Genomic DNA, 18128 nt, shown 5'->3' on the forward strand with positions numbered 1-18128 from the left:
TTCTGACCTGGAATAGGAGGCTTTCTCAGCTTTCTACTCAAATCTACTAAAATAAAGCAATGTAGGACTATTTGTGAAATTGCTGAGATGTTGCTAAGCGCACCTGCAGCCTCAAAGCTATAAAATTATTTGCTTTGACACCAAAAATATGATTTCAGGGATACCGTCTCAGATTGGATTAAATAATCGAAGAACAGCTCCCGTAGCAAAACTTTTGTCTTCTGCTTTCCCTTCCTTCACAGTATTCTACCAACTTTGCACCCCACCTTAATAAGGTCAACATAAAGATAAAAACTATTTCCCATCAAAGATTAGATGGTAGCTTGCGATATCTTCTCCCCTCTAATTCCCTCTCTCCTCCTGTTTCAGTTTTTATTACCTCTCCCTCACATCATCATCTCCCTGTGGCTGTGCAATTTCCCCTCCAAGTTAACAACTATCAAAGCTCATTTCAGTACCTTCACATTCAAGCTTACTGTTGTCTTCCACTGCAACCAAAAACCTAAAACATACTCTTTGCTTCCTCATCAGTTCCTAATCACACCTTTTATTTTAGAATTCAACTGCTCTATCTATTCTCGAGATCAGCGGGGAATATGAAAGTAAACAATCTGGTTTACCAGTACTGTGCTTTGCTGAAATGATTTATAAATGTCTCCAAAACCACAGACTCTGAAAACTTTCTGGATTCTTTTCACACAAACCTTAAATGTTCTTAAAGAATAAGAGGAAATCTGTTCTCTTGGCTCGTGCAGCCCATTCTTAGTGTTGCTCTTATCCATCCAGTAATTTCTTCAGTGTCTTTCACTGGATACTTCTCACTCTCTTCTCACATTTTTGTACGTAATACCACAAAGCTCTGCCCAGATCTCCTACTCCCTTCCCTCTATGCAACTTCCCTCCCTGATGACACCCAAACGTATGTCACAGTTTGTCACTTCTCTCTACTCAATTTAAGTTAACAGATGTGACACATATTGCTGCCAACTCAATTATCTGCCCCTTTTAACACTATCATCCCGACACCTCTCTCTCTCTCCCCCTCCACTCAGGAGCATAACCTGCAAGTCACTGTACAGTCCTCTCTCCCTATGTAGAAAATTTACAGCTTCTACCTTCTCAACATTCCCAAGATCCAATTATTTTCCTCTGCATGCAGATTTGACGATTTATACATCTCTTAACCTTCCATCTTTCCTTAAATGCTGCAGTCTTCACTTCAGTCTCCCAAGCTTACCAAAACCTGAACCACTATAACCTTTTGTTTGTTCCGATGAACACACCCTTATCTTTGAACTTGTCCCCTCACAAATCAAATTCAGAACTCACTATCCTACCAGTACATGATTTATACTTTCTATAACCATTGTAACTTTGCCAATACTGTTAACTCCCTGTATGTTTGCCACAATTAAATTTGATTCCTATTTCATACTACCTGGAAGCACAGAATGTACGACCCACTGCAACGCCACACTTCGAATTCCTCTAGGTAATAAAAAATACAATGCCAATAGATAGAAACTCATTTTAATGTTTTATACAACTTTTTCAGGCAGCTCGGTTTACATGCCCACCTGCACACTAGATGCACCATTACAGTCAATGCTAACAGCTTCACTTACATGAAATTCAATAAAACTAAGTTTCATCTGATCTAGCCAAAACAGTCAATGAAGCCTCCAGAGGGCTTCAGCTGACCCTCCACTAGACATCTATTTTAGGGTAAACTAAGCAGCTCTGCAGCCTCTGTACAGCAACTGCACTAGGGAGATCTGCGCTGAGCACAATGGCTCCTCAGACAACTGGTCACATGCAGATTCCTGAATTTGGATGACTAAGCCGAGTCCCACCATTATCTGTGATGAGGACTGGTTTTATTCGTAGAAAAGAATGTATACTGATCATATTATGATGAAATTGGGAGTCCCCTCTGAACAAATGTGCAAGACAAACTCAACCAGAAACTGTCTGTTTTTTTAAGAAATCTTGTTACCAAAAGAGTTGCTAAATTAGGACTGGAAAAATTAAAAATGTAATTGCACAACTCCAATGCAAAATGTATTTCACTTTGAAGGTTTTAAAAACGAACCTGATTTTTCAGCAAAGAGACTTAACAAAAACATTATGTCAAAAGTAACATGAATTTCAGACACTTTCTCGTTGCACTTAGGATATGTGCCTTAAGTGCTACATGAATACACCTCCCTAAATAATTAATACAGGAATACTTGAAATACCAAATATGAAAAATAAAACAGTCCCATAGTTGGAATAGCTCATTAATTTCATCCAACATTAAGGCTGTGACAAGGAGAAAGCAGCTGAAACAATCTAAAGAGCAATATGGACAAGCTGAATAATACACTCATTTATTAGTTCACAGCAAAGCCAAACTACAAATATTCTCTCTCTAAAGAATATTCAAAAGGTTGAAATACAATTTGAACCTACACTTTCTGTAAAACATCTAAGTTCATTGCAAAAAGAGTTTCACATATTTTCTGCTCATTTATTTTGGTATTTAGATGTAATTTAGTCATCTTGACTCAATTTTATAGTAGTGAATAGAAACGGGCACCTCTGGAGCAAAACCCACTTTATTCTACATCAGGTAACCAAAATAGAGGCAAATGAATCAAGGCTAAAAGTTCCTACTTCTCTTCACTAGCTATAAAAAGAGCCTAGCTCAATATAAAAAGAGCCTAGCTCAAATACAGACATATAAACCAGTACCATGATTCCCATCTAAGATGGCTTGTATTCATTTCATGATTCTATATCCTTCTCCTTCACCTAAAAAGAGGAATCACCAGCGTTCCCTATGACTCACTACAAAACCATCTTATGATGACTGAGAAAATAAATGCCCTTTCTGTTCATATTTTGAGCCCCATTCCCTGTAAGAGCACGGTCAGTAAGGTTGAAAGCCAGTTGCACACAATTCCTATTATAGAACACCATAAAATATGTTCACATGAATAAAGTTCTTCTCTGGCCATCCAGGCACGCAACAGATGGGACAAAGAAGGAACCTACAATGGAAACAATAAAAAGCTTCCTGCCCTCACAGAAAACCTCTTGGGGTTTTTGCAGGAGAAAAAAAAAAATAATCTTCAAGTCCAAACTTGAAGACAGGCTCTTGCATTACCAAGTTTACGTATTTGACCATTCAGTATTCTTTTCAATCATCCATTTGGAGAGGAATTAGCCTTGAGTTATTTAAGATATACTTGGTTTTGTTTGGTTGTTGTTTTTTTTTTTTTTTTTTTTTTTTTTTTTTTAATAATGCTTTTTTTACATCTTCCTATAATGAAGTCACAAATTTGGGCTGGGTCAAGGTCTCAGACGCTGATCTGGCTCAGGCTAGACATCACAGGCTTTTTACGAGGCACGGACCACTCCACAGTCTTAGAGCTCCATGTCCAAAGCAAGAACTAATAAGTAACAGTAAACACACACATACGCCACCACCCACCCCAAACACACAAAAAAGGTATAGCTAAGCCTTTGAGCTTTTGCAAAGATGTTTAAAGCATCTCTGATATGCCTCACTGTTTGCAGGCCTTCTCCACTGCTTTGGTAAGGCGCAGAGATGCCACTTGACAGGTGCTGTGACAGCACACTTTGCTGATTCCTCGTTTTAGGTGAAAGAGAAAGATCCTAAAAGCTGAAGATAGAACTGCATGAGAAGAAATAAAAATGGCAGTTACAAAACAAAACAGGTAAGAAAAACACAAGAGCCAGTCTGTTCTGCAGCTAGAGGTGTAAAATCTGCGTGTGATCAAGCGCACAATGCAGTCCCAGAGCATCCAGCAACAAACTAACTCTGACTTCTACGGGTTGTGAGGCACTTCACAGTAGTGCTGACAGAGGATGGAACCTGTACAAGTCAAATGCATTTGCAGCTACGATCAACACTGACTTTCTCGTGTAATATCTTAACTTTTATTCTGAAGAACGTCCAGCTACAATTAAATTGTTTTCACTCAGGTAATTGCACCAAACACTTTATTGTGTTCCAATAATCCTGTGCCAGTATTTTAATCCAACTGAACAACATATAACTATATAAAACTCAATTCTAAGAAGCTTATCATAAACATAGCAGGATTTTGGTAGTTAATCTGGTATCTAATAACACCAATATTTTAACTTGCAGTGATTCTCTTAATCCACTGACAACATACAGACCTGGCATGCCTGTAGCAAGACCCTGACCAAAAGCCAAAGCTGGATTTGCCGCCGCAGCTGCTGCAAGTGACTCTGCCTGCTGCCCTTGCTGCCCCTGATTGGGAGTAAGCGGGCGCTGAGTTGCTCCAGCACGCAGAACCTGGAAAAGACCAATACAACACCCTTTTTCTTAAAAGGTAAGAAAGCAAGCCCATTATATGATAAAAAAGGTCTAGAACAAGTACTTTGCATATTTGATGCCACTTAGCTCTAAACTTCGTTTTGGGAATACTCCACCTTATTGGTTTCACAGATATATACACACAAAGAACAAAAGGCATAAACTATTCTGCTGACAAATGTGACAATAAAATATCTGCGCTGCTCTGGACAGCAGAACTCACGTATGTTCCATCAATGGCAATGAGTATAAAGTAAGGAAGAAAATCTGTAAGAGTTGTACATTTATGTTCTGCATTATTTATTAACTGAACACCTGTCTTTCCCTAATAAATTCATTTGTTTACATTCTTTTCAGGCAATTGAATGATGTAAGTCTGAGTACTTTAGGGCTTGTAGTAACTCATCTAAATAATTAACACTACACTGCCAACAGTGCTGTAAAAAATGCACCCACTAAGTTTTAAAAATTCACGTAACACTCCATCACTGCGCAACACAGGCTTGTTTTATTATGTTCTGACAGCGTACCTCTGGGAATCTGACTGAAAAGCAGTCGAAATTCTTGCAACTACTCTATTCCTCTTGGTTAAAATAGTATTTTCCAGGTCCAAATTAGGAGGGAAATACAACTTACACTATATCCCCACAAACTATCTTACATGTGATTTGCATAAATTGGATATTTTATAAAGAAGGCAAAAAAACCCACTGGAGAGACTATATACATTCAATTATCAATGTAGTTCACTGATAACAACTATCAGTAGGAGGAAAGATCCACCTGAGTATTAAAACAGTGATGAAGCCACTCTGGAACTTCATGGTAACTCAAAGTCACATCTCATTATTAAATTTATAAGAATGGCATTAAAATTAACTATGTTGCCAGTAAAAAAAAAAAAAAAAAAAAAAAAAAAATTTACATTCATTCAAGCATAACATTACTATATGACTTCAATTTGGGTTTTTCCTTTGTGGAGAAAGGCCATTTGTTTATACTGAAAGATCATACAATGGTTTTAAAAACACATCCAGAGTTAACAAAAGAAAATTTTTTTTAGTTACTTAAGAAATGGATATTTCAGTAAGTTCTTGTAACAATTGCTTACTCTTGATTTACCAAGGCAAAAATAACATATGGCACATGGTGATGTTGCAATACAATTATTCTATCACAGAAAAATACGCAGGGCAATCCTTCCCCATGAAGCCACAAAACTGGTAACACCTTTATTTCCCTACTTTTGAAAGAAACAGAAGAAAAATGTGTAACATTCCATTTTCCAGCTAATTAATAAAAATGCAGATCAATTTTTTTTCCAAGTTTAAAAGAAAAACATCCTCCTAAAATTACTAAAACGTCTCTCTCTTTTAACGTTTTTTATTTTAAAAATTTGGACTGCAAAATAAGCCGAATATTTAGTATTCAGTAAATGAATTTTTAAAGACAATGATAATCAACAGTGTAAGGAAATTGGTAATTTAAAATATTCATTTATTATCGGATACAATACATCTGAATTATGTAAAATTTTCTAGAAGCTGATACACATATATTGAAAATGTTAAGGTAAGAATTTAAACGCACATCTCCTTTTTATGAGGAACATACCGGTTGCTGTCCCTGTTGTGCCTGAGAAGCTGCTTGCTGATTTGCTGTGGTATTTGCTGCTGCAGCTTGCTGCTGAAATAAATTGGCTGGATACACCCCCCATGGAACACCATAATACTGAGGCGGAACCACAGCAGGACCTAAAACCAGAAAACATGATTATTCCATCTATTGCCGGTAGTTAAAAATAACTGTTTATATTGTTTGTAGCATCCCTCATTGATCTATCTTCTAAATGTCAAAATGGAGAACAGTATTAAAAAGAAACGAATTCCTGTATTAGTCAAAATGATACATGAACACAAACACGTTAATTTAAAAGATTCAAATCAAACCATACCGTCTCTATGAAAAAAATAAAAAAAAAAAAAAAACAAAACCAACAAACCCTTGTGAGACTCAAGTGACAAAGAAAATACTTAAAGTAATCAAAGCTGGGATACCAAAGAACACTCAAAATCAGTTTCCACGGTTGGAAAAAAGATCATTTCAGAATGTCACAGAATGAACCAAATTCATCCTCCTGACAGTGATATACTGAGACTTTGATCATCTATTATTCCTCCTTTCTGTACGCTTCCTTTGCTTGTGAACACAACTATTGCCTCAGTTTCCCCTGCCTACTATCTCACACTCTTCAGAGTGGGCACATTTACTTTTTCCAGTCTATTGATAAAGAACCTGCAGAAGAATGAGCTCTCTGTATCAACTGAATTGCACACAATGCATTACACATACGTATATTTTAGTTCTTTTTACTCCCTTTCCTGTGAAACCACTAACTGGAGATACAGGTTTTTTTTCAAAATGTTATGCTCAGGTCTGAACACTGGTCGGGACTTGAATACTCTGTAGTGCTGTTTCACAGTGATATTAACTTTTTAAGATATCTTCCTGCGCTTGCAGTTTTATCTGTCGTCTGGGCCTTTTAGGATGCCGGAGACCACCTTTAGTCTCATGCTCACTGGGAACAAGAAAACCTGGAATTAGAAAATTAAGGCACCAAGTAAAAACATCTAAGGAAAGGCTAGCTGTCTCATCTTTCGAAAATAATACGTGCTACCAATGTCAGATGAAACCTTATTAAAGATAAATGGTTTTAAAACAGAAGAAACGTAATTGTTGTACATAGAAGTCCTGTGGAAAAAGATACTCAGTATCCATATATAACAAAACCTGAACATTTTAGTGAAAATTTTCAAAACTGCACTGTTAATTTTCCTACAAGTCCCTCCTTTCTAGAAATACTTTTAAAGAAATAAACAGGACTGATTTAAGCTTTTTTCTGATTTCATTCAGTAAAATTATCAAGACAGACACTAGAAAGTGTTCAGTTACCTGCTAGGGTAGCTGCTGCAGCTAATCCAGCTGCAGTGTATGGGTCAGTACCTGGAGGAGCAGCACTGATAATGTATGGGTTTGGCACAAAAGCAGCTGGAGCCAAGCCTGCTGAGAATACGCCTGCTACAGTAATAAACAGAGTTTAATTATAGCTAACATACTTAGCAAGAATCATCATATTCAAACCAATCAAATCACAAAGCATATCTGTTAAAATCAGAACTGCTTGTACTTTGGAAGTTTCTAAGAGCAGGTACACCATTACAGAAATCAACACTTCTATGCCTTCTCACCAGTCGTTTCTTACTAATCCCAAGGCCTAACAACTTTGTTCTGCTGGACCTACAGACTCCAAGAAAATTTATCTCATACGTATCTACCCACCCTTATATAGAAGGGATTATTCAAAGTGGAATTTACCTTGCCTGACTTTTAATGATCTAAAAGTTACACCAGTCTTAGAACTAAACCTGTAGCAGACAAATCACAGAATTGTCTAGGTCGGCAGAAACCTTTAAGATCATCGAGTTAAACCATCATCCTAACACTGCCAAAACCACCACTAAACCATGTCCCTAACATCTAGTGTCTTAAGTGAATCAGCCAGATAGAATGAGTCACCTGCTAGAGATACAAATCACTTTTCACTATCAATAGGAAAAAATCTAACCAGATAGTTTAAATCAGATATCTGGCCTTTAAACGGCCAGTTAGGAGATACTAGTCTTACTTTCAAGAATCCAAATTTGATATAAGGATTGTAATGGAAGGAGATAAATGAAGAAACTCAGTCAAACAAAGCATCGCTACCCAGTTTCCCCCGGCAGTCAGATTCATACACTTTCTCCAACAATGAGGCAGCAACTAGACCAGCAAGCACGACACAAACTGTGTTCCTCTTCCAAAACAGGAGGCTTCTTGCTACATTTCTACTAATATCCATATCAGGAGAGGCTGCATTTGAAAGGGGCAAGATAGAGCAGACTGCTCAGTCAGAACTTTATACAAAATAGGGGCTCCTCTGCAGTTTAGAGGTGAAAGACAGGCAGAAGACAGGACTTGCGGACTTACACAAACATCTCAATCTGCCATGGTCCCACCTCTAAGACTGTATTAGTCAGCTACGTAATACCAAAGAGCTGCCACTTTTAAACCCCAGGCTGCTGACCCCTGTCTGCACAGACCCCACAATCGAGCTAAACAAGCCCGTAGGAAGACTTAACTGTCACCGTACCACAGGAGAACATGGACACATTCCTCTGGAGATGCTGCTTCCTATTTCTGTCTGCCCTTCTGATCCCGAGAACTCTTTTTCCTTCATAGAGGAAGGAGGTAGGTGCACACACCTCAACAGCCTAGTGGTGAGACAGGGAAAGGCAGGAATCTTTAGACCTGCCCTACAGTGTCAGAATTTGAGGAGCTCCCTTCCTTAAATAAGGAATTGCTTCCATATGCATTCCTACCTCCTTCACCCCAAACACACAGCTTCCCGATAATGGCAGATAAAACCGTTGTCACTGAAATACAGCCTCCTTATTGAGTTGCCAGCAAACTAGGAATTGTATGCACTTAATTAATCCACTGAATTACTTTAAAGGGACAGAAAAAAAATGCTTGCTGAAGAATAATTCCATCGCAAAGAAAGGTACCCACAAGAATAAAGAGCTATCTGTTTAAAAGGTGTCATTAACAAGGCAGAATGTATTAATCAACACAAAAGTTTCATTTCAAAATCCTACTATATAACAGTTTTTAACTGGATTATCAAAATACAAAACTGCAACAGAACAGAATTGCATATTTTTGTTTAGTAAATAGCTACTTATAACAGAAAAGATTTTTTTTCCTCCCATCAAAATTCAACTACTGTGCTACACAAAAAAATAATTTTTTTTTCTTTGTATACAACAGTTCAAAGCAGGTAAAAATTCACACAACAGAAAACTTTCTCTAAGGACAGGACAGTCTTATGCAGTCATTCTGAGGAGTTTTCAGGAGCACTGCTAATATGGGCCAATTGATCAGCATCTATTTGAATTAGAATACTTTCAGAAAACCGAAAAGGTTATACCAAAGCAACACACCCACTTTTGCCAGGGCTGCCTGCTGTACTTTACAAAAACCTCACCTATGTGTGGCTGCTGAGCTGCAGCCAGTGCGTACTGCTGCTGCTGGGCTGCTGTTAGCTGTTGAACAGTCAGAGCATTAGTCCTCTGGAAAAGCTATTGGAAAAAAAAAGAGATGCATTTCAGTTTTGAAAAGTCAGGGCTATAATATACTGGGATTTACTTAGAAAAAAAAAAAGATTTTAAAGCAACCTTCTATCCTAATAAGATACTAAACTAGAAAATTATGCAGCAATATTCTTCTAGATTAATTATACATTTATTTGCCTTTGACTATGTCACAGACAAAACAAAATGAAATGCATTATATGCTTAAATGACTGATTATCAAAGATGATAATGCACTACTTAAAGGGTCAATCCGGCACATTTTCAAGTCCAGTACCAACCTGCTGCTGAGAATTGTAGTCAAAAAGTCCCACAGTAGCTCCTGAAGAGTCCATTTGTACCTGATTGCCAGGATAGTCAAACTGCAGAGAATCAAGACCAACTTGTTCCATGGCATCTAGATTCTGATTTTCTGGATTTGAAAATTCTTCTACCAGAGGCTTGTGGGCTGTAGGATTGGGAAGTGGACCTAATCCTTCTGTGGTGCTGGGATTGGGGCCCAAGCGTTCAGCTACTTCTGTTGGGGAGGCTTGTCGACTTCCAGGGGTACGACTGTTCGGAACAAATTTAACATAGACTCTTCAGTCTTAAATAAAGCTGCTCATGGACAGAATACAGTATTTCTACTTTAAAAGGCTCTCAGAACTCGGAGACTTTACAAAGGGAAGCGACAGACTGATTTTAATAATTTTAACCAGCATGCATAGATGGTTCAAGATAAAGGATACATTTAATTTCAAAGCATAGTTTTATTTGGTTTTTTTTTCAAACTTTAAGACTATACAGCTCTTCAAATATCTAAGAAAAAAACAACTAATCTTTGAGGCTGTTTGAATGAAATGGAGTGAACTGTGGTCACCTGTAACTTTTGGGATGGCTCTCTATTGCATTTTAGAAACAACAGGAATTACCAGAAAACATATTGGAGAAATTTAAAAAAAAAAAAAAAAAGGAAATGGCTAAGTGCATCTCATGCAAGGAAAGAAAAAGACAATAAAACCTTAACTGGAAAAGACAAACATACAATACAGTACGTATCTTTCATATTTCAAAGACAAACGATACATGTTTTACCTTAAGTAAAATGGACTAAGAACTGCCTCATTTAGCATGACTACAACATTTCGTTTCCTACACAACTCATTTAGTAGACTACACTACACCAGATGATTGGTCAGGGGAAAAATAAGTGTTCCTAATATAATTCCATTGATTCCATTCCAGTTTCCCTAAGAATAAATACAGCCTGTTGTTCCAGAAGAAAATCTTTAGGATGGAGCAAAACGTAGGTCTTTGATTTCTGTTGACAGTAAGACAGAGATACGGAGTTAGAAATGGTTTACTATGCCAAACCTTTGAAAGTTCAGCTTCCGAATATGAAGGGCCGGAGGCAACTGAGATGTAGACAGCTAGACTTACACATCTCTAGTTGCACTAGTCCAGTCATAGCACTGACAGAGCCCAGACAGCAACTCAACTGACCAGTCACTAGGCTTTTACTTTAGGGTAAAAGCTGAATTGCTCTCCATCTCCACTGGCTATATTGACCACGTCCCCACTGACTACAGGGAAATCTCTGTGCACCTATAAACACCTACAGGCAAATACCTGAAGTTAGATGTCAACAGATTCACATCCTAAACAGATTCCCAGCCCTACCTTTGTTTAGATTTAGGGTACGTTAATTTGCAATGGTACCCCACCTTCTGTGTCAGGCCACATTGTTTAGAGTACCAATTTTTACTGGCAAAAATAGAAGTTAATTACTCAGAAGGAGTTGTGTGAGAGAACCTATGATCGCTTAACAGCACTATTGTGTTGGCCGAACTCGGTAACTATATATTGTTTCTCAAACATACAACTTCCAGTTAAGTTTGCTTTATTTGTGAAAACTGGCCTCAAATATAAAATACCATCATGCAGGATGCAACTACATTTATTCCACCAGTACACTGTCAGATCATTCTGGTATAACGCTAATTCTAGGACAGTGATACAGTCTTAGTACTACCTGTTCTCCTCCCTCTTCAGGACTCTAAAGTTGAAGTATCTGTTTCCTCAGTGAAGCACAAGATTAATGCAAGGAAATTTGCTAATACTTATGTATTTGCTGATACCAACTCTAAAGACTGCACAGCTAGAAAGCAGGTTTTAGTGAGTTTATTCAACAGTATTGTACAATCTATTACTTTGGACACAGTACTTCAGAGATAAAGCAGTTGCACAAAGTTTTTTTTTTAAATGCAACAACCAACCTCATGACAATCGGACATAACATATTAGCTACCATCTAAGTATCTTAGCTAGCAACTGTGTCTTGCTCAACGTACAAACTTGAGTTTGAAGCCACTTAATATTCTTATTCTTCCCAAGTGACATACAATATCAACAAAGCAAAGAACAAAAGGAAAAAAGGCAGTTACTTCAGTACATATTTTAGTTTAAAATAGCTGTAAGTACAATAAAAATACAAGGAGGAGGAGGACAGGACAAAGTTTCTTTGTTTACCTAATATAGGTTGCTCCTTATATTGTTGCTGTTCTGTTGCTATAGTTAAAGTTGTGTCAATACTTCAATTATAAACCTCTGTTTGGAGGGCTTTATACCACCACTTTATACGGCCCATTTAAATTAGATGGCCTTTTTTTTTTTTTTTTTTTTTTGAGAGAGAGGTTTACTGGCTTTGGATGCTTTTTTGCACTTGTGTATTTTTAAATAATTTCTCTCTTTAAATAATGCAAAAGGTACTTTGCAAGCAACTATTTCAAAATTGAAATAGATACTGGTAAAGAAAAGCAGGACAAAATTTATTTTGTATTTTCTACATATGATACTGAAGATAACTTTTTTTATAGTGCATATTGCAGCATGCATCCGAAAGGAGCTAATTTGAGCTCTCTAATATGCTTGGTATTATATTACTTCCAATAATATGTCTTGAAAAATAGACCTGAAGAATCCCTCCTTAGCCTCAGGTAAATACATTTTTTAAAGGGTAGAAAATACTTACGTATGGGATTCAAATATGCATTTTAATATACTTGCTCAATTATGAACTAATGAAACCACAACTATTCGGTCACATTCATCGCACTAACACAAATTTATGAGTAGCACTCTAGTTTTCTGGTCTTGTTAATTCTTCTGTATGACAGTTACAAATTCATGACAGTCACTTAAAAAACAAAGACTAGTCCTTTAAAAATACCCAATTTAAATTGCAGTTTAGTATTAGGAAAAAACAGTCTGGCTGTGCTGTCATATAGTGGTTCAGTTCAAAAGCTCGAGTTTGGTCCAATTTTTTTTTCCCCTAAGAAAACAACCAAACCACAACACCATTCTATACTGCGAATAGGTGACATTTAACTATGTGAATAGGGAAATACATTGTTTCTCCTTAGTCAAACAAATGCTTTCTATAAAGAGTTTTGTGGGGAAATAACTGTGTTAGGCTGTGGTATGCACTAGCAAAATTAGAAGGAAAATTAAAATTCTGTAGGACTTACTCTCTACAACAACAATCAGATGCAAAAGTTAGAGTATTAAAAAGAAGCAGAGAGAGAAAGGAATTTAGTTTGAAATTAAAAGGGTTACAGTTTTCATCCCTCTTTAATTCACCACATTTTAAAGGTACCCACTTACTTTGAACAATTACTAAAATAAGATGAGTTTGTCTCATGAGAAGTGACACACACATTAATGACATCCTAAGAAACATGTGGCACAGTGGGAAAGGGAGGACGTGAGGTAGGAAGAATCAGTCTGCAGCTGGGTAATGTTTAAAGCTGACACACAAACCAGAACTGTAATAATGCCCTTAAGAGACATGCTCGTCTTCTTGAGAAACAGTTAAAAGCTTACTTAAAATCTTTGCAATCGGCATCCATTCCATTTGGCAAACCTCTGCCATTTATTTTAGTAACATCCTCATCATCTCCTTGTTTAAGATCTCTGTTTTTGTCCTCCTCAAATGGAGAAGCCTTGCCTTTCTGATCTCCTTTCTCAGGTCCATCTGTTTCAGCATCTCTAGTGCCCTGAGGAAAAAGAATCTGTTTGATTCTGAATATTGAACAGAACACAATAGGAGCACCACAAGGTGACCTAATTCTACACTACAGTGCACGTAAACAATACAAACAGTTTGTTTTCAATGAAATTGCATTTGGTGGGTAACTTGGTCATCAAGTTTCAACCACATGCAATTAACAACTGCCAAAATGTGAAAAGGAATGCCAAGATTTATAATGGAAGAGCTAACTCAACCTTAACTATAGCGGTGCTGCTAAAGCAGTAACACGTCGAATTAGATAAAGTTTACTTTATACAGTTAAAACATCTAGCACAAAACAAACCCGTATGGAAACATAGAATAGGAAGATCGAGAATAAAGCCCATTGCACATTTTAAGTTAAGGTATTTGCAATCTTTTTCCTACCTTTATTTAAAGGTATTAGGAAAGTACTTTTTTTATTATTTATTTATTTATTTAAGACAGCTATTTAGTCAAGATTCCCAAACCACTTCCCTCTTCTGTCCCCTCCAACCAAGGAAGACAGACAGATATAAACTACACACTTCCTTCTAAAAAGGAGAGTTAAAGGAAAATGGACAAATATAGCAGAAACTATAACCATATAAGACAGTAAGACCATAGTAGGTAACTAGCAAGCTTAACACACTGCATTACTTACAAAAGCTCCTTTCCTAAACCGGGAATCCAATTTATCAGCTGGAGAGGAACTTAACACATATTCTACCATGCTCACTCCAAGGCCACCACTTTCTGATCGTGGAGACAATACAGCATTTACTTCACTGTTTCCATGAAAACCCTGTCCAGGCTTTCTCTGTACCATAATAGGTTGGGACATAGAATGGTCTGTTAAAAACAAATAAATAAAGAGAACTATTGTATATTTTTAAGTACAACTTGTAATGTTTTCGCATTTCATTACACAGGCAATATTAAACAAGACCAAAATTAAATTAAATAAAAAATTCCGAATCCCAGTTTCAAAACATGTTACTGACCCACAACCGCTAATGCAGTATATGTTTTCAGAATTAAAGGAAAATCAAATTTAATATACAATTAAAATGTATAATATTACTTTGAAATAACATTTAGTAAACATGACTGATTTTTCAATACATATACATGAATCACTTACGAGGAGTTCCCCATGCAGTCTCTCTCCACTCATCACCAAGGAATATCCCTTTTTGTCCATCTTTTGCTGAATCATCAGGTTCCCAAAACTTTTTGGCAGGTAAAAGCTGTTCCAAAAGAAAAAATGGTTTTATTTCAAATATGCTTATAAATGGCCAGAAAATAGCAATACTATTAAGAGGATATGCAAGTAATTAATTTTAGATACCCAAGTCAGCTTTACATAAGGAAACACGCATTGCCAAGGAATAATTGTAAACACTTAAAAGTTACATTCTGTTATTGAAGCTGATGCTGTATAAAGGAATTGCTCAAATCACTTTGAGACTGAGATTCTGAAGTTATGAGGGAGACCTACGGAACACAGAAGCAGCTGTGAAGAAAGTTAATAAAATTAGAATCATAGAATAGAATAGGTTGGGTTCAAAGGGACCTTTCAATATCATGTAGTCCAACCTCCCCTGCAATAAGCAGGGACACCCCCCACCAGACCAGGTTGCTCAAAGCCCCATCCAGCCTGGCCTTGAACACTTCCAGGGATGGGGCCTCCACAACCTCTCTGGGCAACCTGTTCCAGTGTTTCACCGCTCTCAGCGCATGAGGTTAACACAGGCCACTTCTCCAGCGGCCTCTGGATGGCATCCTGTCCCTCAGGCGTGTCAACCACACCACTCAGCTTGGTGGTGTCCGCAAACTGGCTGAGGGTACACTCGATCCCACTATGTCATTGATGAAGATATTAAACAGTGCTGTTCCCAATATGGGACCAGTAATTAATTAAAATTAATCCCTGTGTTAAACAAGTCAATCCCATCAGAAACTTTAACTTAACACTGCCTTCTTTCCATGTTGGCTCAAAAGCTTGGCCTTTAACTAATACTATAATGAGAACCAGAAACAGCAGCCATTCATTGTAAAGTTCTTTTCACTTAGAAATGCATCATGTTCCAAATTTTAGAAAGCAATAACACACGTGGTGGCTAGTCAGTTCCTTTAGACCACAGGGATCTGCTGGTTACAAATCTGTGACATTCAAATTTGAAGTCGGATAGACCAACAATTTCATTTAGCTGTATGATTTTTTTTTCATTACTACTTCTAAAGCAGAGTGTTTAAAGTTAGATTTGACTTCTACTGTCTTCGAGGACAGAAAACTTGGTGCAACATGTCAAACACTGCACAAACAAAAATACCTCAAATGTCAGCATTCTTTTTACTCCTATTTTCCTCCTTTTACTTTATTCCTCTAACTTTTCCCATTGGTAGCAGTACAACTGCCAAACTCCGCGTATCACATTTTGTCTTGAATATGTAATTAAAAAACTGTATTTTCAGACTATGTATTACAAAGTTTACAAGGTCTGTCAAGCAAAGCTACAATGAAGCCAACTTGCAAAAATAATATGGAAAAGCTCTGAAGATAGCAATGTAATCCATCAAATTTTGCAAAACAATCAATTCAAAATTTTAGATTTTGAGAGTTTATGGAAACACAAATGTAATCTGATAAAGCTTTGTTCACAATAAACAAGTATGTTGTTTCTCCTGCTACTTGACTAAAAAACCCTTTTGAACTTCACAGCTGCCCAGAGCTCTTCGCAGAAAAAGTATTTTGACCAGCTAACCTGCTGAAATCCCTGGGTTCCTCACGTAAATTTATTAACGCAGAAGGACTCAGGGTAGAAGATGATAAACAGCCAAAGCTCAACAAAACTACAGAAGAGTATTATGCTTTCAAGAGTGTTATGACCTGCCCTGACAGAGACACCAACTTTCTCAATACATCACCAGGTATCAACTACATGTACTTTGGGAGCACCAGAATTACATTTACCCCAAATTTAAGGGATTGAGTTAGTCATCAGAGGACAAAGAAATAGATTAATGGAATCTTACCACTGCGTTTCAACTACAAGCAGAAGATTAGAAATTTCAGATGCATTCTACTCATCCTTTTTAGCTTTATATTGTAACAAGTTTGCAATCATAGAATCACAGAATCATAGAATGGTTTAGGTTGGAAAGAACCTTGAAGATCATCGAGTTCCACCCCCCCTGCCATAAACACGGACACCTCCCACTAGACCAGGTTGCCCAAGACCATGTCCAACCTGGCCTTGAACACCTCCAGGGATGGGGCCTCAACAACCTCTCTGGGCAACCTGAGCCAGTGCCTTACCACCCTCAAAGTGAAAAACTTCTTCCTAATGTTCAATCTGAACCTGCCCTCTTCCAGTTTAAAGCCATTCCCCCTCGTCCTATTGCTACATGCCCTAGTAAAAAGTCCTTCCCCAGCTCTCCTGTAGGCCCCCTTACCTTAAGGGGGCCTACATGAAAAATACTACTTATTTTTCATGCTGTAGGATAGGGGTAGAACAGAAAGGAAGCATTTCCTGGTATCTATGAAATTTTGGTTTTGAGAAAGAGAATCCCATTTTATTTAAATGCAGTCTAAGACAAATTCAAATATGTCCAGCTGAGATGAGAGCTATGAGAAATACACTGTGAAACTCAAAAAATAATAATAAAAAATAGTACTTTTCAGAAAAACAAAACATTGTTTCTCTTTAACAGAAAAGAAAAAACCACTTGATTAGTTCTACTGAAAAAGACTTAATCAAGTAGTAGTCATCACAAATTAATACAAGCAGCTAAAATTGTGCTTTACCCTCTGGTAACATGCATTTTGGTCAATACTTCCTGCATTTAATCCAATAAAAAAACCTAACAAAGATACATCCAACCCTACTTCAGAATAATGGAAAAAGAGTGCCCTTTTTGTTACTAAGCTCTTCCAACACTATGAAAAAGTCTCTTTTTCACTATCAGCAGTGATCCCTGTTATGTCTCTGCCAGATGAACAAAGCCCTTTTCTGTGCATAGATAATAACCAATTATGCTAGAGTTGCCTCTTAACCAGCTCTCTGATAAAGTAACTGCACAGTCTCGATTACTGACTCTTGAGTTAAAGATTTTTTTATTTTATCTATTTTTAAGAGCAGAAATTATCCCCACAGAGCCTTCTACAATTTCTCTGAACGAAGTTTTGACACCAGAAATGGATACATTGTCCCTAAGATGAAATTTGTGTATGCTTTGACTCTAACTTTCTATAAGAATAGACATTATCCAAAAAAGATTTAATTTTATATTCTGTTTGGCAATTAATTTTATGTATGCTTGTATTAGGTCACACTAAAGGTCCTGAAGCCCACTATGCTGGCCTTGAAATAGCAAAAAACAGATACCTAGAGAAGAGAAACATCACCATGTGTCAGTATTTCTTCAGAATATTATTTGACCTTAAGGGTCATGATAGCTTTTGGGAGCCGGAGCCAGAAGCATCATCTGTGTTTAACCAATCTAACAGCTAAAATTTTAGGAGACATTTAGAGAAAGATCCCTGCAATACAGC

General features: G+C 37.1%; 1 protein-coding gene across 3 annotated transcripts in view; it reads right to left on the bottom strand.

Annotated features, from left to right (window-relative positions):
- Nucleotides 1-18128, bottom strand: part of PUM2 (pumilio RNA binding family member 2) — a 70007-nt gene that overhangs the window by 27783 nt on the left and 24096 nt on the right. For all 3 annotated transcript variants that reach the window (XM_082481842.1, XM_082481841.1, XM_082481843.1), the window contains exons 3-10: nucleotides 14715-14820; nucleotides 14235-14422; nucleotides 13405-13577; nucleotides 9825-10095; nucleotides 9438-9531; nucleotides 7307-7432; nucleotides 5969-6108; nucleotides 4195-4333 (exon numbers count right to left, since the gene is read on the bottom strand). In XM_082481842.1, coding sequence (XP_082337968.1) covers nucleotides 4195-4333; nucleotides 5969-6108; nucleotides 7307-7432; nucleotides 9438-9531; nucleotides 9825-10095; nucleotides 13405-13577; nucleotides 14235-14422; nucleotides 14715-14820 — 1237 coding nt within the window. The remainder of the gene's footprint in view (nucleotides 1-4194; nucleotides 4334-5968; nucleotides 6109-7306; nucleotides 7433-9437; nucleotides 9532-9824; nucleotides 10096-13404; nucleotides 13578-14234; nucleotides 14423-14714; nucleotides 14821-18128) is intronic.

This window comes from Vanellus vanellus, assembly GCF_965231255.1.
Source record: "Vanellus vanellus genome assembly, chromosome: 3".
Lineage (NCBI taxonomy): Eukaryota > Metazoa > Chordata > Aves > Charadriiformes > Charadriidae > Vanellus > Vanellus vanellus.